The sequence below is a fragment of the Amblyomma maculatum genome, chromosome 2 (assembly GCF_055883805.1).
Source record: "Amblyomma maculatum isolate TAMU_Amacu chromosome 2, ASM5588380v1, whole genome shotgun sequence".
Classification (NCBI taxonomy): Eukaryota; Metazoa; Arthropoda; class Arachnida; order Ixodida; family Ixodidae; genus Amblyomma; species Amblyomma maculatum.
Genome location: NC_139345.1, coordinates 37993409 through 38015582, shown reverse-complemented (window position 1 = coordinate 38015582; position 22174 = coordinate 37993409). Strand labels below are relative to the sequence as shown.

At 43.8% G+C, this 22174-nt stretch overlaps 2 protein-coding genes across 2 annotated transcripts; one reads left to right on the top strand and one right to left on the bottom strand.

The window, feature by feature from the left end:
* Positions 1-3685: 3685 nt before the first annotated feature.
* On the bottom strand, positions 3686-4562 carry Prosbeta3 (proteasome subunit beta type-3). The gene has a single exon (XM_084593890.1). The coding sequence runs from the start codon at positions 4430-4432 to the stop codon at positions 3815-3817; it is 618 nt and encodes a 205-aa protein (XP_084450016.1). The 5' UTR covers positions 4433-4562; the 3' UTR covers positions 3686-3814.
* A 197-nt stretch (positions 4563-4759) lies between these two features.
* Lsm12a (LSM12 homolog a) lies at positions 4760-17302 on the top strand. Its single transcript, XM_084593889.1, has 5 exons — positions 4760-4919; positions 5620-5756; positions 6445-6554; positions 12209-12341; positions 16629-17302. Exons 1-5 carry the CDS (start codon positions 4790-4792, stop codon positions 16710-16712), a joined length of 594 nt encoding a protein of 197 aa, XP_084450015.1. The 5' UTR covers positions 4760-4789; the 3' UTR covers positions 16713-17302.
* The last annotated feature ends 4872 nt before the right edge of the window (positions 17303-22174 follow it).

The following is a 22174-nucleotide window of genomic DNA, read 5'->3' as shown; positions in this document are numbered from 1 at the left end:
AATAGGTCCTCCTTCAGTTTCTATCTGCATTACAGCCTTGGTTTGACTTTGGAAGGCACTGAACTAGTAATTCTCGGTCATTACCTCTTCCAATTATGAAGAACTGTAAAAATTAACTGCTTTCACATTTAGGTGTATGTACAAATGTGCAAGGATACACGCACCACATAGCTGCATCTACAGACAAGAGTAGAGCACAACGCTGCTACATATCAGGACAGGGTACATGCTGATTTTCAGCTACAAAATTCAAGGATTTTCAAGAACTTCCAAGGACCCGCAACTATTTTTTTCAAGGACTTAAAAACGAATAATTTTGTTAAAGAAGCATTTCTTACATCTCAAGTATCTAACATTCATTGCACAAGAGAAGACCAAGGAAGTTAATTTCCTTCACATTAGTTCAACGTTTCATGAACGCTCGGCTTTTTTTGTCAAGTTCAGCACTGACGTTTACACTCTCCCTTCCTTTTTCTTGAGCAGCCTTCCTCAAACTGACTTAACAATCCATATTATTTAATTGGTAGCTGCTCTCTTCTCTATATAGGTGTCTGCAGAAGCATTCAACTCTGCAAGAGCCGCTTTCAATCTCTTTTATTCCCTCAAATTTTCGACAGCTTCTCCATGACACCTATTTTTATTCTGCTGCTTTGCACTTTCGTCTTCCTGCTTCTTTTTAGCTTCCAGAAAAGCACGGCCATACTGTCTTGCAGAAGCCACGGACGTACTCAACTCATTTGAGATACTAATCACGTTAGTTATGCCACCTGCTCTTTCTACAGCATCACACACAATCCGCTGGGATATATAAGAAACACCTTTCAGATCTTCCACGACAACTTGCTGATTCACACTGAACCCTTGCTCCACTTGCCTGCCAATGACGTTCAACAAATAGTAATAAAAATTGTCCACAGCATGTGAAGTTCTGTCGAAAAGTATTAACTTGTGCTTGTGATCCTCCAGAATATCTGTATATTCTGAAAGTGCAGTGTCCCTTTGCATTTCTGTTAGCCTCTTTGCAGCAATCAATGCATGCAAAACTCTTTTAAAGCCCTCAATACTCTTTGCAGGCTTTGAGCACATCTGCCTTGGGTCTAGCGAGATAAGGCCTGGAACTAGAGCAGACTGCAGTGGGCTTTTGTCTATTGTTTTTTTCGTTACTGCCAAGAGGAACTACTTGCATTCAATCTTAAATGTGAACGCCTCCTTCGAGCTCAACTTGCAGCTTTTCAGAACCTTTTCTGCTCTGTGGCCAATATCAACCTTCTCGAGTGAAGTGCGGTTTTTTGGATGTTCTATAGCCACCTTTAAAATGCTTATTATTCCTGTAGATGAACACAAAACTGGGCCTTGAAAAATTTCAGCAAGAGCTTTCTAACTGCACAGATATGGTCTTCCGCCAAAATGAATACCAATGACTAGTCTGTTTGGTATAACAGAAGAAAATTCTGCAAGACCATGGCTAAATTTAATGCAAAGTTGAGCTTTGTTGGCACAAGTGGCACTCAAAAGCATGTTAATATGTATTGAAAGGCCGTGCATTTTTAGAAGATTCACTTCTTTCTTCACTGCTGTCTCCACATACTTATTGATGCCTGACCAAAGACAGTCTGGCATACCACAACGAACAAAGTCTCCCCTATGTGCCGAAGAATTGTGAAAAAGCATGCATAAACTGGAGAGCAAGGTGGCCAGCCCCCATTTACGGCCAAGCGGTGCTCGACCTCTGCTGCACGCATCGAGGAAACTTTCTTGCGTGGTGTCACAGCTGTTGGAAATGCTGAAGGCAATATAATTTTGAATTTTTTTACAGTGGGAAGAACATTTTATGGAATGGCTTTAGGTAAAGCCTGCACCGCTCTTTCGGAGCGATGCATGCGTGCTTGCTGTGTGCGGGTGAACCACTAGCGTCGCTACTGTGTAGGCTTCCCACGCTTATGGCGCACCGGGTGCCATGCCTAAACAACATTCGCACTGTCTCTTTTCACTTCACACCCAAACCTTGCTCTTGGAGTAGGTTACTGAGCTACAATAGTCAAGCGTGGCGTCGGGCAGAGACATGGGACTTCGTCTGCTTCGAATCGCACCCACACTAACACACACCCACATTACATTGACACACCCACACAAAACATGAGAGCCTCATGGTGGTCTTCCGGCAAAGTCATCTGCAACAAGATGACTTGTGAAAACAGAAAATTTAAAGGATACTAGCATTTTTCTGTGACCATCTACCCCACCACACTAAAATTCAAGGATTTTCAAGGTTTTCAAGGACCCGCATGAACCCTGCAGGAGCACTGTGACAGCGCATGCTATACCAGTGTTAGCTAGTATAGTTACAGATATTACAATGTTATAAGACACGATAAATATTGTAATGGCTGTGGAGCAGCTAAGACAAGAAAGTAAAAGGCTTGGGGGTTTGTTTGGAAGAAGTGGTATTTGCTTCCATAACAATATGCATGCAGTTTTTGCAGTCAGCTACTAGTCCTTGTCTACCAAATAAAATAATAACTCACTTCAGAACCATAGATAACCCTCTCCAGAGGTAGCACTAGTTATCTAAACTAGAAGGAAGAATTGTTTACTTTGAAAGCAACAGCTGTAGAGCTAAAAAGAGCTAAAGATAGGTTTACAGGACTAAGGCAAACAATGAAAACCAATAACGAGCCAAAAGGATGAAGGGTGCCCTTGAGAGCAGCCACTTATGGTCACAGTAGGTCATTAACCTGCAGCTCGAAGACCACACAGAGTAACAACTCAGCAGATGGCAGCTGCTTAAAAACCTGTTCACACCTGCGACTTGAATAGTTGTGGAACCGTTTCATTCGAAAATGACTGCCACAAGTGGCTGCGTTGGTTGCAAAGTGACAGCCGCAGGGCGATCAAGCACTGCTTGATTTTCCAGCCTGCGACTGCTGGTCGCAAACCGGTAATCAGTCAGCGGCGCAGCTTAAGAGAACAGAAGTTAGTTTTACATCCGGCTTCTCATTGCTGGTGAACAGTCAAGATTGACAAGCCTCATTCTGAACAAAACCAATTTAGGAAAGAGACCCGATGGTCACATTTGCAAGTGTAAGCATCGTTTAAACTGAGCGGCTTCCTGGTCGCACGCCCTCGCGACTCGCAAGTGTGAATGGGCCTTTATCCTCCGCTTTTCATTAAAGTGTGTCTCTCCATCCAAGGTTTCATCAAATGAATGTTTTGGCACCTTTTCAGAGTGTTTGTTCCCTGCGTAGGCCGAGGTCCAAGATGAGGGATGCTTGTAGCATATTGGGATATCAGCAGGTTTCCAGCAGTTCCAGGAATCAAATTCAAAGCCTGCACATGATCCAATTTGCAGTGGAGAACTTGATCAATAAAAATAAAGGAGAACGAAGAATAATCCGAAAAATGCGCACATGCAAGCATCGCATCCCACAATACCATTTGCATTCCTTGCCTCTCTGCCTCATCATTCGTGTGCCATAACTTCTGAGAACTGGCCTGCTGTGTTTATACCATTCACCTTCCAACAATAAAAACTGTGGTTTATGTCGACTACCAAGTTCTGCGATGCCAGTGTGAGCTTTCACTACATTTTTCGAAAAGGTACCTGCTATGACCAGCCTTTATCTAGCCTCCATAAAATAACTTGCGATCATACTCAGTTACTTGCGCGGGCAACTTTTAAAGACACTGCAGGAAAGCGCATTTGGTTCGAACAAACGAAAAAAAAAAAATCATTTATTCCTGGCACCGAGGATGGCGTTACAGGAAGCTCCCGAGGCGAAGTGAGGTCCGCGGCCGCACAATGACGCTGACGTTCTCAGTCCATCCTGGTCTTCAGGTACTTGGTGGTGACTTTATCCTTCTCAATGACGTGCACCACGCCTCCCCAGCCCGAGCTGGAGTCCCTGTCGAAGGCGTTCATCAGCGCCTGCGCGGTGGCCTCGAAGAGCTCGTCGGGGCCCATGTCAGGCTCCCAGAGTGTCTCGCACATGCCGTAGCACTGCTCCTCGCATGTACCGGCGACCACGAAGTCTTCAGGCGAGTCGATGCATCCGATAAGGTCCATGACGCAGATGTAGGGCTCGTTGGTCACAGGGTCGAGGCCTGCCACGACGGGCTGCACGAAGTACGGCCCGAACCGGCGCTCGTAGAGCAGGTTTGATATGACCGAGCCGAGAGTCTTGGGAGTAATCTTTCGACCCTCACGTAGCTCGTACAGGTTGATGCGGAACTTGAGCCTTTGTGCCACCGTCTGCGTATCCGTGGCGAGCCCCGGCAGACCGCAGTACAGTTTGGGACCCATCTCGAAGATGCGCTGGAAGTCTAGTGCGATGGTGTGGCCACGCGCGCCCAGACGCCGGTCAGCCGCGATGGCCACGCAGTCCTTCCCTTTCATGGCGAGTACAACGCCTCCATTATAAGACATAATACTCATCTTAGCTTCTGTGTATGTGACTGGACCGCGGAAAGAGCACTTCAGGCACGGCGAGCTCACACAAACTTACGATGACTCTCAAGAATCTTCCCACAACAATGCGAAGTCCAAGCTTCTACCTTTGGATTGGATTAGCCCATGTTGGATCTACGTAACTTTGCTGACATAGCGAAAACATTTCCTTTCCTTAACTTATGTACCAAAAATAGAAAATAAATATGTTTATATAATTTTTATTGTTATTTACTTGTTTTGATGGTATTGCATAACTTTCACAACGACAGCGCTGTTTTCGGCCGAAGTTCTAGCTTCGTAGGCCCCCATCGAGACAACTATGCCAAACTTCCATTCCCCAAAATGAAAGCTATGGCGGATGGGCCAGAATGCTTTTCTCTGGGAAGTGTCGTTAGCTGTAAAACTTGCTATGACCAGGTTATTGAGGGAGAAGTTTTGGCCTTCGACCAGAATACCAAGGCTCTCATGTTAAGTATCCTTTTTGGCAGCACGCAGTTAGCGCTGGAACTTTGGCCGTCAATGCCGAAGAGAAAAATTGCAACGTGCTTCTCTGCTTTGCTTCGGGGCCGCATGCATGCTAATCAACACGACTCTAGTGCGCCGTTGTCGTGCTAATCGCAGAGTTTTCGGCGTGCTGAATTCAACCGAGTGCTGTGCTCGTTCCCATGCTACGCTTTGCTTCCGCGTAGTTAGCGATAAAGCGCTAGCTACGTTGCGCCAACTTCACATGGCTCTTCGCGATACAATTCCCTGACGCGTTGCCCTGGTGCTGAGAAGCACTCGTGGCTGTTAGTTCGGGCTCCGCATTGCTTTGTCAGTGTTCTGGTAGTATTCGTAGCAGCGCTTCTTGTCGGATCTGGCCGTCGTACCTGCTTGCATGCTTGACCTTTCATTCGTGCGGGGAGACGTTGACGTGCCAAGCTTCCATGCGACAGCCGCTTCTCTCTCGTGCAGCCTTTTGTGAGAGCAGCACCTCCGCAGCGGTTCTTCTTTTCGTGGCACGTGCACTTTTTGCGGTGTCCAGCTTATATTTCACTGCGGGGGAAACGTCAGGAATGCTAGTTGGGAAGAGGACGCTAATTGAAATGATTGCTGTGTTTGAACGGGCTTGCCGCGGTGCCTGGGAAAGATTTCCCTCAGCCTTTGAATGCCCCTTGACGCACTTGCTCCAGAATGTGCAAGTTCCAGTGGCAAAGCCAACGTGAACGACATACGGATGGTCAACCTCAATTTCGTCTCGGAGTTAACCGTGAAGAAGGAAGCCGGCTCCAGTCCCCTCACACCTCCACAAGCTCTCAACACAGAAAAGGTGCCCGGGAAGAAGGGTTTTGGGCTGATGTTGTCACGGCAATTGGCCACACGCTTGTCAATCCATCATATTCTTATTGTTCGCTTGGTGCGGAAGGACAGGAATTGTTTAAATTAGGATCTTTCACAACTGTACTACTGAAGAGGTGGTTATTGAGCTAACTAGGCTTTTATTTTATTGTAATGCTGAGAAATCTGAAGAGCAACTCCAGAATGAGTTATGTTACTAGCCATAAGCTGTGCAGGCTGTTAAAACTGTCATGGTGGTAGCATGTTGACTTTCCAAGAAGCACCTAGCTTTCTTTTGGTGCCATCATTGCAGTAAGAATGAAATATAGTGTTCACTTTTCATGCACTGTGTATCTCAAATAATAGGTGTCTTGCATTGGGATCATAGTAATGGTTTCATTAGAGGCCATTCTTGTAGCTTGCTTTCCCAAACCGCTTAATTTCTTCTGCATTAAACTTTACTGCGGTAGCTGTGATTGGGGCTCCATCATAGTGTCTTAGACTTCGTGTGCAAGCTGCCCATGCCTGTACGAACACATCTTCAGGTTATAGGTTAGTCTGAAGTCTTGTAATACTCAGAAGTATACTGCTTTCTTAGCTTCTGTATGAGACTGTGGTGCTTGAGATGTTTGCAAGATTTTTTTTGTTGGCCTCTGTGCGACATTGTTCATCTGTTGCAGCTCAACACAAGAGCAAAGCAGAATATAGATGAGCGCCAGCGTCTGGCAGCTGCCATTGCCGCAGGGGTGTCACATGAAGGCATTCGCCTTTTCTTGGCCATTCGAAAGACGTAAGTTGTCGGAAGATTCCTAGCATGTATTTTTTTAGCAGCATGATTATGCTACTGACTACAACAGGGCTGGCCCTGTTTGTCACTACTTGAGGGAGCAAGAAAACGGAAGAGCTGCTTTGCTTGAAAGCTTTTGTGCCTACTTAGAGTCTTGGTTGAGAGGGCAGTACTTAGTGTTGTGTGCAGCTGACTGAATCTTGCGAGGTTGCGTTTGTACATGTTGCTTTGCATATGCCGTGTTCGGTATAAATGGGTGCCAAAGGGAACTAAGGGAACACCTATTTATGCTATGCTTGCAGACCACCACTTGAAAACAACCAATTTCTAGCTCACAGAAAGATTGCTGTTGCTATGAAAATCACTTAGTCCCCAGTATCCTTTCCTTTTTTTACTTCTCCATGCAACATGGAGAATTTTGCCATTTTCATAATGCAGAGCCTCCTGCATTCTTGGCAAATAAGAAGTGCTACATTTGGAGAGCCAAAAGGTGGCTGGAATTGCGGATGTTGCAGTGAACTTCAAAACAAGAGAGCCTCAGCCCCGGCAAGCATGATGTGCATTTTGGAAAGCCATTCTTGCCAAAACAAATCATGTTGCTGCTCCCAGCAATGAATCTGGCTAGAGAAGTTGGTTTGCACTTCACTGGTTTGAGTTCTACACAATGCTAGATGCTCCTCAGAGCTTGTGGCACTGGGATTGCTGCATGTGACAATGCCATGTTGTACGCAGCCAGAGAGGCATAAAGTCTGGCCATTGTATGAAGGCGTGAGTTAATTTTTTTTCAGATGTTTATGGTGAATACTGGAACAAACCAGTCCCTCTACCCAAAGTTTCGGGTGTACTCTTAACGCTGCTTCCCCCAATCACTGATTGGTTTAAGCTTTGTTTGATGATCTTTACAGGGTGCAAAGGTTCCTAAGAGCTTGCAGCGGCTCACGACAGCTTATGACAAACTGAGACTGCATTGTGTCATTAGCGAAGGGGCACAGAGCAAGCGGCACATCAAATGCTTGCACCTTGGCAGTACTTGCCTTGCTTCTTTTATCTTAATTTAAAAAGGCTTCTGTTAGAACGAAAAAGCGATATACCAACATTAGCTGGTAAAGGATGCGTGTGGTTAGGCGTAGTTACTGGAATTCGCCAGGGGCACTGTCACTTGCCATTGTCTTGGATATAACTTTCGGGCTTATGGAAGCAATCATTTCGGAAAAAGATGACACTTTATTTGCCGTCTCATGGCACTGATCTATCCGTCTAGCATGGTTTAGTGCACATCAACAAGGCCCATATTCTAGCAGAGTCCAGAAGGACCAGTCCCAGGAAGTACTCATTGATTGCCTGAAGCAGAAGGAAAAGACACGTTTGCTACTTACAGCTCAACTTTACAAGAAACCTATCTGCCAAGGCATTAAAACTTTTATGAATTTTGACATTTTCTTGGCAGGAAAATTAATTTTTTATTTCTAGTATTTCTAATGTGCAGTGATGCGATTGCTGCACTAATTGCACTAAACTGCACCAAAAGGCAAAGTCTGGTACTTGCTGCTGCATTATGAGGAAATGTGAGAAGTTTGTGTCAAAGTTCCTATTTCCTTAATTAAGAAAAAAGTTCTGGGGTACAATGTATAACCTTGCATCTGCATCAGATGGCAGTAGCTGGAAATGTATTTTTTCTGAGAATTCTTCAATCAATCCTCAGTACGTACACAAGCAGGCATCAGTCTGGATGGGCCCATTGTCAGCGTGTGTAATTTAAACAGAGAAGTGAAATAGGCTTGCAGGCATTTACTTTTGAGAGTTCCCAGTGTAGTACATACAAATTTCTAATAATAAAAAAAAAATAACAAAAGAACATGGTCACAATATTTGCATATTTGTTGCATGTTCCAATACCTGCATTTCAAGCGTCAGAAAAACCTGTGTTAATATAGCCGATCTTTAAACTGCTGTTTGCCACTTTGGAGCCACTCGGCTGTGAAGCCAATTTGAGAATTAGATCTCATCTGATTTGGGTTCATTGTTATGGTGACTGACGACATTGAATTTTATCATCGGTTCTGCACCAGACTTGTGGCTAAAGCAGACTTGTGGCCCATGAACAGCACTGCAATCAGGAGCAAGATCTTAAAGTCTGGCGCCGGTCGGCGTTCTCGAACAGAAATGTCGAAGTTCAGCGCGAGCCTGCTCAAAGCACGTCGGCGATACAGTGCTTTGAAGCAAGCAATCACACCTGCATCCATAGGCTGCAAGCCTGCAGTGGTGTTAGGCGGGAGGAAAGAAACTACCACATGCGAGAGCTTCTAAGTTGTTTTGTGTGCAGTGCAATTGCCAAGGACCAATGCCACCTCTGCTCTGCATCCACTGATCAAACTCGACCAGCTACTCGTGGGAAAAGTTTGCGCTTCATCCATGCTTTCCCGTTATGATGGTAGCAAACCGGAATCCCCGCGACACCACGAAAACAGCAGGGATTCTTAGATTTCCCGATAACGAAGCTGGGGCACTTGTTGCTGCCGCCTATGTTGGCACACAAGAAAGCGGTCATACGCAATTTGCTTTGCTTGCCGCCCTTACAGAGACCGCCTTTGATAGCATGCGTCTTTGACGGTAGCATCTGGGAAAACAGCCCAGTCTTGTCCCCATTGTACAAGTCTCGGTCTGCATATGCTTCTCGAATTTGGGGCAGTGTTTTCTCAAGCCACTTCTCCCTAGTGTCGACTTTGAGCGATCCTGTCTCGTCTATGACTACCTTGTAGATGATTCCATGTCTCTCCTTGAATTGTTAAATCCAACCACCACGAGGCTGGAAATCGGTGTTGCGCAGGAGGTATGCGAAGTGCTTCTCCTTCTCCGCTAAAATAGGGCCACTAGTTGGCAGAGCGCCTGTTCTACGTCTTTGTAGGCCCCTTGTTGAACACTTTTCAGGATGTCGTTCATTGCATGGGCAGCCCTAGCATCGCTTTCGTTGTCAATCTTGAGCGCGTTGGGAATGATTGTCAATACTGTCAGTTGCATCACGCCGTACTTGCACACCAAGTTGGACACTTTTACGTTGTTCTTGTGCTCACGTACAATGTTCCGCTTAATTTCTAGAGGTATTGCCGTTCGCTTCCTCTTCTGCGCCAGTTATGTCGCGCTTCCTGAAGAAGGATCATCCATTGCTGTTCACGGAAAATTCAGGGCCAGCAAGGTCGTGGCAACGATGTTGGCACAGCAGGAGAACCACGCTAGAAAGACATGTGCACAAACGCTGCTGCACTTCTGCCACAACACGTGTAGTTGCGAAGCAGGGTCCTGGACAAAGCAAATAGGGAAGGATAGTGCGGCACACCACGGTCAGCGCACCCTCAGAATGGACTGCTTCACAGTGCAGAGGCAGAGAGAACGAAAGTTGAAGCCTGTGCGCAAAGGTCTCCCTCAGAATTACCGGGCCTAGCAGCATCTTACGCCTTCCCTCCTCCTCCTCCGCGTGAGGAAGCGCTCCGTCCTCCTCTGCGTCTCCGCAGAATGCAAGCTTCGCTGGCGCACCCAACTAACGCATTGGCTCTATGCGCTCTGTCCCGATTTTTAATTGTTTTTATCGTCGCTGCATTGTCGTTATTGGTGTCTACTTACGCGCTCGCTTTTGTGGTCGCCGCATTTCCGCTTTTTCTTTGGCTTTCAGTGACCATATTTGATTGTTAGAACTGATGATATAATGTGACAACATTGTAATAAGCGGTTTATTTTACCATAGAACACATGGCAAACCTGACGGTGCAGTGGCCGCTCATTGTTATCTCCGATATATTGTTAAAACCAGTACTGTGATAAGTGGGTTTGACTGTACTACATGGTACTCTTCGATGAGTCCAGGAATGACTGTCTTCAGCAGAAACAAATGCATGTTCACATTATCAGGTTTTGGAATTTGTCTCTTAATGTGGCAATGAAGTACCATACCTCAGTGTTCATGGACTCCACAGCTGATAACATTCAAGGCAAGCTGATGACTGCACTCGAACGTTTCTGTCTTGAGAAAATTCTTATATGAATGGGTGTTGTAATGTTAGCCTGAAGTTTTTCAAGAATTCGCAAGACCATCGCATCAGTTTATTACTAAGTTCAATGTGTGGACATCGGCACCTGTGGCCTGCACACCATGCACAATGCCTACAGGGCAGGTGTCACAGCAAGTGGGGAGTTGACTGTCTGCTTTTCAGTCTGAACGCTGTTTTCCATGGCTCTCCTGCATGGAGAGAGGACTTCTGAGCAATTACCAGTCAGAAGACTTTTCTCTTATACTATGTTGTACACGGCTGGTTTGAGAATAGAGAGCCTTCCTATTGTGATGTGAAATTAACGAACTTATTTCGGCTATAAGGAACAATGAAAAGGCAGAAGCAGTTAATGATATTACTTACGTTGTTGTCAATTCCAATAGTCCAAGGAAGGCTGCACGAAGAAATCAGGAAAAGCAGCAGGACCTCCCTTGAATTTGCCACCAGCAGTTTTCAGTATGGATTGCTGTTTGACATTGGTACTGTGCACAGCAGACGGTTTTTCAAGGCAGTCTGTTTATTCTTTTGGATTAGAGAAATACAAATTGTGCCTTGAGATGCTTCATTTTTTCGACTTACTAAGTTCAGTAAAATTGGTACATAATATATATTGACTACAGTGTTAAGTTGAAAACTGCTGCATGTACTATTGTGTTGAGTCTAAAAATACTCCTACAAGACCTTGAAATTCCTTGAATATCTTTGAATTTACCCTTTTTGAATGTTTGTGAGCCCTGTTGTTGGAAGTAAGCATCGAGGAAATGGAAAGCATCGTTCCATATCCAAGAGCATGTGTGTCCTCCTCCTCTTTTAAAACATTGTCTTCAGGGGCCACCTGATGACACCAGGTAGCATTATCCCCTCTTTCGGGGTAAAAAAAAAGGGAAACAAAAATGGAGAAAGTATTTGCTGGTTTCAAGCTGCCTGGTGCACGTAAAAAAACGGAACAGATGAAGGAATAAAATGGCAGGCAAAATGTGTTTCGCTACAGAGAAAAAGAAAGATTAGAGGGTCTCTTAGATATTTATTAAGAATGGTGAAAGCGTGCCCTTCCTCTCCTATCATTTGCCTCTCATCATTTGCCTCTTCCTCTTCACTAATTGCAGCATCATGTCATCGCTACTATCTGCCTCATAGTATACAAGGAGAATTATGATGTGCGTTTCACGATCCTGGGTGTGGAACAGTTGGTTAAGGCGCTCGGCTCGGGCTGCAAGGCATGGTGGTTTGATTCCCAGTAGAAACAGGATTTTTATTTTTCTGATTACATCATCAGGATGATTGATTACATCATCAAGATTAAGACCCTCGTCCCCCCTTAATTCGTTTCAGCATAAAATGAAAGAAAACATGTCACTCCTCTCTTATCAAACTGTACCTCATTTCTTTCCCTATGATGCTTTGCTTGTTTGCCATACTCGCTAAGTACCATGGATTACCCTATTTTTGTACCATGGCTTTGTGATCGTTTTTGCCAACTGTGGAACAATGAATATCAGTTTGTTCATTGGTAGGAACATTGACTTCTTTGTGGTTTATTGTTAAGTAACCTTGTGGTCTTTGTTGTTGTTCGTTACCAACAGACTGAGCCTGAGTGCCTTTTCTTCTTTGCAGGATTGATGATGTGACGTGGCAGGGCAAAAACATACTTGTCATGAACCAGGTAACCATTGTGCCGCCATACCGGCCGGAGAATTGCAAGGGCAAATCAGACAGCGACGCCAGTGTGCTGCATGTGCGGAAGATTGTAAGCAACCAATTGCACTTCCAGCGGTTGGTGCGAAAAACCATTGCCTGAACTCTCATCTTTTCAGCCGAACTATGCTTTGAGCAACTGCGACAAAAAAAAAAAAAAAAGCAGTTTAGTTACAGCACCCGACCTCGTCTGAGACCCAAAGCAAAATATTGGTTTTGTTGCAGTTTCATTTGCTTCAAGCCTTTTTGTTTCTGCTTGAATATATATATATATATATATAAGTTATATTTTCCTCTTTGCATAACCACAATAAACAAATTCTTCTTGATGGGTTAGTGCAGCTGAACCTCTTACATTGAATGTTTCTGTGCTTGTGGTCTTGATTGTCACTTTGTGTCACTGAACTTGTGGCGCACATCTTGTTCATTTATGTATCATAGTTTTGGCTTGGGCGATTTGTCGGAGCAAGGCTTGAGGTATATATTGGAGCTTTATTGTAAGTGATGTTCAATGTTCCTAAATGTTCGCTCATTTTTCTTTTTGATGAAATACGTGCTGCACCTTTAAAAAGCAATTTAGGTGCTACACAAGTTTGGCTTTCAGCTAAGCTTAAATTGTAAAGCATGATTTGGTGCATGATGCATTTATATGAAAAATGACCTAGATGAAGCAGAATGGCGACTCTAAAAATTAATATGCAGAAAACTAATGTAATGCTCAGCAGTATATGTAAAGGAAATTTTTATGACAGGTATTAATGTGCTGGGAGTGGCAAGGAAATACGCCTAATTAAAGGCCAGCTTTGGTACTTTTTTTTTTTTACCTGCGTAAACTTCTCTGAAATTTTGATGATACATTTTATACAGTATTCCTGTCCTTTGTGCCAAGTTTCACAGCGAGGATATATTTTGTGCCAGAGTAGATGAATTATAGTATTCCCAATACCATGGCCTCAATCTGCAAAGTTTTTGCGGGTGTGTGTGATGTCATTAGAAACATTGCCGTGAAATCTGCTCTCAGGACAAAATTTCCAGCTTGCTCTTGGTCATTTAACGCAAGTAATGACCAAAGCTGTCACTAACAAGTTTATTTTGCCAGTTTAGTCAAACAACGCGCACACTAAGTGTTCTGACAACGTATATATGTGACAACGTAGTTTCGATGGAACCCAGTTTCGGTTTCAATTTCCTGGTTCTGCTTTTTGTACCATAGAGAGGAGACTCAAAGGTGTGTGATTTGGTTGCCAACTAAGGTTGTTATAAAAACCCTGGTGTTGGCCTTTATGATAGTAATGACTACAGGTCTCGACTATAGAAGTGACATAACGAATAAGATTAGGATGGAGTACATTTGGCAAGTGCTCTCATATTATGAACGGTAGTTTACCGCTGTATCTCTAGAGAAAAGTTTTATTAGCTGTATCTTGCCAGTACTTGCCTATGGAGCAAAAACGTGGCAACTAACAAAAAGGTTTTAACTTAAGAAAAATGGCACATATGTGGAACTTTAAAAGACAAAGTGATCAGTGTGGGTCAGGGAATAAATATGAGTTAGATGGCATCCTCGAGGCACTGCAGATGAAGTTATGTGATGTTAGGAAGATAGTGAGAGACCAGAAAGCGTGGCGTGACATGGTCCATAGGGTCACAAAGAGTCGGACACGACTGAACTGAACTGATTCAAAATTAGTGAGAAATGGGCACGGCTTTCATGATTTAACGGCAAGACAGTGAGTGGCTACTGAGGGTAACTGACGAGATACCTAGAGAAGGCAAGTGTCGCAGTGGACAGCAGAAAGTTTGGTGGATGAGATTAGGAAGTTTACAGAGATCAGATGGCAGCTGCTGTTACAGGTTTGGGTTAATAAGAGAGTAGGGAAAAGGCCTTTGCTCTGCAGTGGGTGTATAGCAGGCTGATAATGACAAAAAAAAAATGACAGGTTTGGCCTTAGCTAAATGCAAGTTTTATGTGCGGAAGCTTGAAGCGCTTGTGCACTAATAGTATTAGTTGCGCATTTCAGGCTTAGCTAAGCCAACTCAAGCTTAATTACACCTAGAAAAGTGCAGTTACGACCAGTCAGTGTTCAGACAGGAAAAACACGCTACTGAAACATAACCTAATCGGTGAATCAGGCAATTTTGTCAGGCATTAGAAGCAGCATCAGAATGATGTCGGCAATGGCTACACAAAAGAAAACGCCTTGGTAGAACATTGCGGCACTGTGAAGCATAGTATCAATTGGGACAATGCCTCAGTCATCACGATGGATTGACTACTTCTGGAGTCGCTGCACATTCAAACAATTACACATTTTAACCCGCGTACGCAGGGAAATTTTCCAGGCACTTACGCACGTTCATTACATCACCTAAGCCACGCATACGCCATTTCCTTCATTCCTCCGCTTTCGTTGTGAATAAGGAACCCGCATGGGCCCTGACATGTCAATGTTTTTCTTTTAATATTTTGGAGAGTTCATTTTTTCTACTATGCTGCTGCCTCCCGAGACAGTTTTCAGTCAAACACTTGACTATTCTTAGACCTTTAGGCTTTGCTTGGCCTTTTAAAATTAACAAGCTCTGTTAGGCTTAGGGAAGTGTAATTATGCTAGTGTATATTTGGACATCATTTCATAACCTGTGCTTCTCACAGGTTTGATTAGTGTTCATTAGATTTGACCTTTCTCATCACTTATAGCAAGTCATAGTACAGTGTTCTGCAATTTTAACGAAAATCATGCACAAAGCTAGCGCTTTGTTGACCCCTTCGTTGTATAGTAAGTTAGACAGCGGTGCTTACCTGACCGCGCATGATGAGAAAACAGAATCGTTTGTGATTGAGGGAGTGAAAGACTTCAATGAAGGCTTTCCACCAAAGGGCGGTGGTTGTGCTATCTGGCATAGCTGGAAGAAAGTGCCACAACAGAAAACTGCCGATGCAAATGTTGCAATGTGCCGTTCCATGCCAGATGGTGCCATCGCTGCCCTTCACCGCGAAGTTGGCACTGGCATGTTTCGCTCCCTCAGTCTCATCACAGACTGTTCTCAGAAGGTTTCTTATCAAGTGGGGCCAAACCAGGTAAGCACCATTGCGCAACTTGTTACACAACAAAAGGGTCAACAGCTTTTTGCGCATTTTCACTGCAAACGAGGCCCCAGTTGAGGCAGGTGAATTTTTAAAAACTGCTCTGATAAGGTTGCAGAACACTGCATAGGTAAGTTAGGTTTGGTTTTTGCCATGGCAACGCTAAGTTATGTGGACAGAAACTAGAAATCAGCGAAACACATCGTTTTAGGCTAGAAGTGATTTCGCACTAAAATTCCTGCTCCTGCAGGGAAAGGTTGGAGACAGATGTCACGAGAGATGCCTCAATTAGGAATATTTAGAGAAAAGGGTTGTTGGAGAATACCTTAATAATCTGAGATTTGCTGATGACATTGCCTTGCTAACCCTGGATGAATTAGAAACAATCATTAATGACCTAGACAGGCAAAGTAGAGCAGTGGGCCTAAAGATTAATATGCGGGAAAACTGAAGATGTGTTCAACAGCCTCAGAAAAGAACAGCAGTTTAGAATAAGTAGCGAGGGCACTTCAAGTGGCAAGAGAATACATATTAGGACAGGTAAGCAGTTGCAGGCCTGGACAACAAAAAGAGCTAGGTGAATCAGATTGGCATGCAGTGCATTTGGCATGTATATTATCAGGTCATGAATGGCAGGTTTTCAGAATCTCGAGTAGGTCAAGGAACAAATGAAAGAATGAGATCCTGATTGAAAACAACAAATGGGAGTAGGCAGGACATATAATGCAAAAGCAAGAGAACTGACGGTTACTAAGGGTAACAAACTAGATTCTAAGGGAACGCAAACGTAGCACAGGGCGGCAAAGTTAGGTGGGCAGTTGAGGTTGATAAGTTTGTGGGGATGAAGTGGACGGAGCTGGCACAGGACAGGGTCAGTTTGAGGGATATGGGAGAGGCCCCTGCAGTCTATATAGTTGGGCTGCTGCTTATGATCTGCTGAACTAAGCATAGTGTGTACATAATTTCTGAATGGATTGCTCTTTCAGTAATAAAATACAAAACCTTGGTATTGTTTTTGTGAGCACAGTGTAATGTCAAAGCTTGCTTCCTGCTTGTAATGATTTCTTGGCAATTACATGCATGTTTTAGCAATTTTCCTGCATATTGGAAGAAAACTGGCTAAGCTGTCTTACCTGAGGCCCATGCAGCGCACCAAGAACTTGGTTTGTGTTAATGCTTCATGAAAATAGGCCATTATGTATTAGAAGTGGTCACTGGGTACTTGCTCACGCTGCGATACTCCTTCTCTTGCAGGTTGAGAAGCATCTTCGGGATCAGCAGAAGCAGGGCCAAGGGACACGTCAGACATCACCAACACAACCTTCCACAAAGGCCTAAACAGCTTTTTTTCTTTTGTTTATTACCCTAAACCTCTGCCCTGTCTCCTCCGTTGTTTCCCTTCCAACATCACTTTTTCATCCGTTTGCTTTCATGGCTGATTGCCTCGTACAATCTATCATGCAAGGGATCCGGCCTTACCTTTGGAGCAGCAGATACTAAAATGATGAATTGTGCTTACTGCTGGCAGTCCCAATGAACCACAATGGGTGGAACAAACATTACTGTCTGGCCTGGTGTTTAGTGTCCTCTTAAAATATTTTTTGTACCACTTAAAGCAGAGCAGAAAAAAGCAAAATACTTAATTACTATGTCGATTCTTCATTGCATGTCATGCATGTTCAACTTTTTTAAAGCTTCTGTTCAGTCTCTTTTACCACTGCAGAAGATGATGGTCTCAGTGTGGTCCCTTGGTATGACCATGTTAATTAGCTTGCCTTTGGCTCTTTTCTTCCAGTGAGCCATGCCTCTTTTAGATTTTTTTTTGTCTTTTGCAGTGCTTTCAGACAGCCGGACATGCCTGAAAAGTGACTCTTTAGTGTTAAATGACGATGCTAGCAGTGGCAAAAGGTTTTTCTTTTTTTTTTTTTTTTAACAGTCAAAGCTGCCCCTGGGCCGCATTACATTCCTAATGTCTTTGTTATTCCCATCACATTTCCCCTTTTCTCAGCCCTCCCTTCTTTGTGTCTGCGTTGGCCTTTCTATATCGTACAAAAGGGCATCTGTGGTGCCCACTTTTTTCACAAGTTGAAAATGCTGAATCTTTGTTGTTTATGCAAAGCTGCAGCTTCTTGTCCGCACAAAAGACAAGTTAGTGGAGGGACTTGCCTTTTTGATGAAGGCAAAAATGTTGTGAACAATTTTTTTTTTGTATGTGAAAGAATATGGACTAAAGAACTATAAAAGAGCTGAGGGAAAGACAGGTTGACTCTGAAAAAAAAAAAAGTATCTTGGCAATAAAAGGTGGGAAGATTACTTAGTGTGACTGCTTGTCTATTGTTTATGACAACACAAAATACTCAGTAAGAATAAGAAGTTGTGGAATTGTTTACTTGCTTGCATAGTGCAAACTGCTCATGGCATCTCTGAGTAACAATCTTGGTCTGACGCCTCAACACACTCCAAATTATGACGATATCTGTTACTAGTGTACACCAACACTACGGTGCGAAGACACGGGTGATAAACCACTATGCCTGATTCCCAGCGTTGATGACACACATTTTTGCTAAACTGCCCCAAATAGCATTTAGACTAGGCAACGAATAGTGTTGAATAATAATAAAAATAATTTTAGACATGTTCAAAAACAATTTTCAGCTTTGGAGGCTGTCATAAGCACAGGCTATTCAATGCCTTGTCTTTTTATTACCCATATAGTATTAAATGCCCTATGCGATTCTGTGGGCTCGAATAGAGCAGCCAGTGCCCCATGCAGTTAATGTCAGTCTAAGCCATGCTCAAGCATTTGTGTTAGACTTTTAGGTGGTGGTGGTACTGAGTGTTTTATGTACTAATTTGCAAACAATCAAGTAAAAAGAAATGCAGCAGTATGATATTGCTAAATCTTGTACAGCATGCGAAAGAATTAGGTGGATGGAAGGTGTAAACGACATCATTGTCCTCTTGGCATCACCTGCCAGAGGCATGCTGAAGAGGACTGTAATGTATGTTGCTCAGGTTGCCAGGGGCGAGATAGATATAAATCCCGCTTTAACCACACTGCACCAACATGCCTATATGGCCTAGGGGCAGCGAGTAACTCTGGATCTAAGGGTCATGGAAGGCTGGATTCCGATCTTGCCCTCCCATCTGATGGCAAAACTACAGTTAGCAGTGCATGCCAATTCGACGATGGAGGGAATGGTGAGCTGGTCAGACATCGTGAAGTAGTTCTTTTGCATTCAAACGTTTTCTTCCACTGTGGCCCTGCAGACTATCATATGCGAATAGTGTGCTGGAAGTTGCCGATAGAGGTGAATCGCTCCTCGTTGCTAAGCCATTTTCTGCTGTGTGAAAAGCAGCAAGGTTAAAGGGGAAGCACAAAATGAAACACAGTATTGTTTTCTTTGCAAGTGCTTTTCAGTTTTGACAAGGACCAACAAGCCTAGCTATGTGTAATTGTCAGTGAGTGAGAGCAGCCACTTCTGTTACCTCTTATTTTGATTACTAAAAAGATTCACATTGTCTTGGTTGGCACTCTTGTGCATCTTATGCAAACTGTGTGACAAAATAAGTGAATAGGCTTGATTTATAGGGTTTCAGGGTGTCTAGCAACTGGGAAAACCGGGAATCGTCAGGGAAATTTCATATACGAGGAAAAATCGGTGTAATGTCAGGGAAACCATAAAAAATTTCGCCAAGTCAGGAAAAATGGCACGATATACCCTGCAGTGAATTTTCATTTTAATCTGGTGCACGGCAAGTATGTTGTTCATGGAGTTTTTAGCTGTCTCGCCAGCGCACCGGCCGTGTCGCCAGGTGAGGCGTGATATGCTACTTTGACGCCAGTGCATGGCTGAGCTGCCACAATAGAACCAATACGCACGTAAGGTGGGTACTTAATAAAATATGCAGAAGCCCTGCGCAAGAGTAGTAGGCAACAAAAGCAGAAATACAGTAAAAGCTCGTTAATTTGAACTTCACAGGACCGAGAAAAAAGTTCGAATTATCCGGCGTTCAAATTATCGAATGGCCTCGAAAAAACTTACAAGAACCATTTGTATTACAGTAAATGTACCGTATTTAGTCTTGTAACGAACTCACTCGCATAATGAACCCACCTAGCTCTGATTAGTGCCAGCGAATTAAAAAAAGCTTCGGGCGATAGCAGCAAGCGGCTTTTGAAGCGAACGGTGCTAAAAGCCGGCGTCATGATCGCGGCTGACTCGCGTGCTTCCGTTGACGACTGGTGGGTGGAAAGAAGGGATGCTGTCATAAAAAAAAATGTTTAACCCATAGTGCTTGTACGAGATCATAGCCTTTCATGGGCGCTGGCTGGGACTGCGCCGGCAGTACTTATCCGTATTTCCAAATTAACAGGGCTGGAAATAGCGAGTATTTAGTTGCGAGCTACGAAGGTTGCGCAGAAGAGAGAGCAGGCAGCCGCCGCCGCGTCCATGCATTGACCTTGGCGCGGCATTTTTACCCACTCCACCATGGTTTCACCTGGTTCCATCTTCTGTCCCCGTTTTGGACGTGCGCAGCCTCCAATTATGCCTTCCTATCGCGGAGGTGTTCTTTTCTTTTACTTTTTTTTTTTCCCGCGTGATGTGCGCAAGCCGCCCAGACTCGGCGGCGCGTAGTTCGAATGATCTGTAACGGAACAGACTCTCGTTCGAATTAACGGGCTTTTTTAATACACAGATCTCTATAGAGCTTGGCCCGACCAAATACTGTAGTTCGAATTATCCGAAAATTCGAATTAACCGTGCCGGCAGCGATCAGCGAGTTGCGCGGCAAAGCGCGCATGCAGCCATACTGGATTGGATTGGCTCAGCTGTTTGCAGGGTGGGCGGCTCGCATGCTCAGAGGCTGGCATCAGTGCGCTTCTAATTTTCAGTAAACTTTTGGCGTTCTTAACGGCCGTTAACACTAATGACAGCCTTTTCGCTATTGTAACTTGCAGAATAATAGATATTTGTTGTGAATTATTCATCTATGCTCATTATCATCAGCAGCAACATTTTTAAGCATCTTCACTTATCAGGGAATTTGGAAGTAGCGGTTTGCTAGACATCCCAGAGCAACTAGGGATAAGAGGTGGAGAGTTCCACAAATTTTGACTATATGGGGTTCTAAGAAGCATGTGCCAACATTGCACAGTACACCGGCACCTTGCTTTGCGCTTCCATCAAGCAGCGATCACTGCTGCCTGTATCCAACTCGCGTCCTTAGGATCAGCGGTCGAGCACCCTAACCTCTGTGATGGGCAAGTAAATAATAAAAAAGCTTAGTTGACACTTAAGCTCTGCATTTAAAGATATGACAACAGCACTAATGACTCCACTTCTCCACTCGCATACAAGTACTTTGCTACTCACTAATCCCTTAATTTATGCCTCCATTAAGTCACATAATTGGCTTATAGCAGTAAGTTGCTTCATAATATCTGATATAAATATGAAGCCCCATTCCCCTGTCAAAAAAAAAATTGGGTTTCCAACAGGTTCCAGTTGGATTCAAATGGTGTGCAACTGGTTCCATTTGGAATTGCAGTTCCCACTTAGACCATCCATCAAAGAAATGGCTTTCAAACTGGCTTTAGACGAGCACAATTCCTAACTGGTTGGTCTTTTCAACAGTTCCTTTTGGACATTGCGACTGGGCATTACTGCGCAACATATATGCTCATTACAAATGCAGCCCAGTTGATTTATAATAAAAGTGATCAGTAGTTTGACCTGCCATACTGTATTCACTAATTGTGCCATTCGCCATGACTGAAATAAACGAGATAGCCGCACTTAATGGCCAAGCACCATTTGCTTGAGCATAGAGTTTTGGAATTCGAGTATATATCTAAATCCGAAGACTGCATTACACATGTAGGGAGTGTGTCGTATATATATCTGTGTTATATATACTTGGCTTGTTTGAATTATTCTCTTGAGACCTTCAATTTCATTTCATTTCGCATGTAAAATATGGGCACTGCCATGTGCACTCCTGTTGTCACCTCACATGAATGTTGCAAAAGTTATAAGGTGGCACAAACTTCTTTTTTTTTGTATTTTGCAGAAATGGGAGGTATATATTGTATTATATCCTCGATGGCTTAGGCATATTGGTCCCATTTGGTCAATACTCCAGTTGCACTAACTGGTCCAGCTGGAGGAAACAACTGGAAAATTAAAATGGTACAAATTGCAAATTTGCTAGTTGGAGCCAACAGTTTTTCTTTTCCCCTGGATTGAACCAGCAAGCTGTATGAATATGCCATACCCAAAAAATCCCCCCCAACTTTTGAGCTTGCTTCAAACACCATCCCCGAGGAAGCTGAGGAGACTGGCACACACAGATGTCATTTACATCCTTAGTTTATCCTCTTGCACAATGCCTGCTGCATATTAAGAGTTAACAGTTTGGAAGTGAATAGATTACATCTTTTCCTGCTGATAGTTTGCTCTTCAGAAAAGTACTTTTATGGAGATCCTGTTTGAAAGATTGGTTCTGTTCCAGCCCTCTTACTTCAGTGCGAACTTGGGGGTTACATTTTGAAATGGGTGTGAAAATACCTCTGCAGTTTTTTGTGATTAGGAGTGTCCAAATCCATAACTCGGTTTTCACCCTCTCTCAACATTTATGTAAACTTCCTCGCCTATCTGGTTTTAGCTGTTTCGTATAATTTCACGTTGTTTAGTCGGGACCTTCTTCAAGACTTGGCACAGAAATTTGGGCCAATCAGTTGTGGCTGTGCCCCATTTCACGAATATGCTCACTACCTGTGCCTTACTGGACTG

Excerpts from the sequence above, each read along its gene's own strand:
- Lsm12a (XM_084593889.1), top strand. The coding sequence starts at position 4,790 with ATGAAAGCTATGGCGGATGGGCCAGAATGCTTTTCTCTGGGAAGTGTC. Across the intron at positions 5,757-6,444 it reads AAGCTCTCAACACAGAAAAG|CTCAACACAAGAGCAAAGCA; the intron begins GTGCCCGGGAAG and ends CATCTGTTGCAG. Across the intron at positions 12,342-16,628 it reads TGCTGCATGTGCGGAAGATT|GTTGAGAAGCATCTTCGGGA; the intron begins GTAAGCAACCAA and ends CTTCTCTTGCAG.
- Prosbeta3 (XM_084593890.1), bottom strand. The coding sequence starts at position 4,432 with ATGAGTATTATGTCTTATAATGGAGGCGTTGTACTCGCCATGAAAGGG.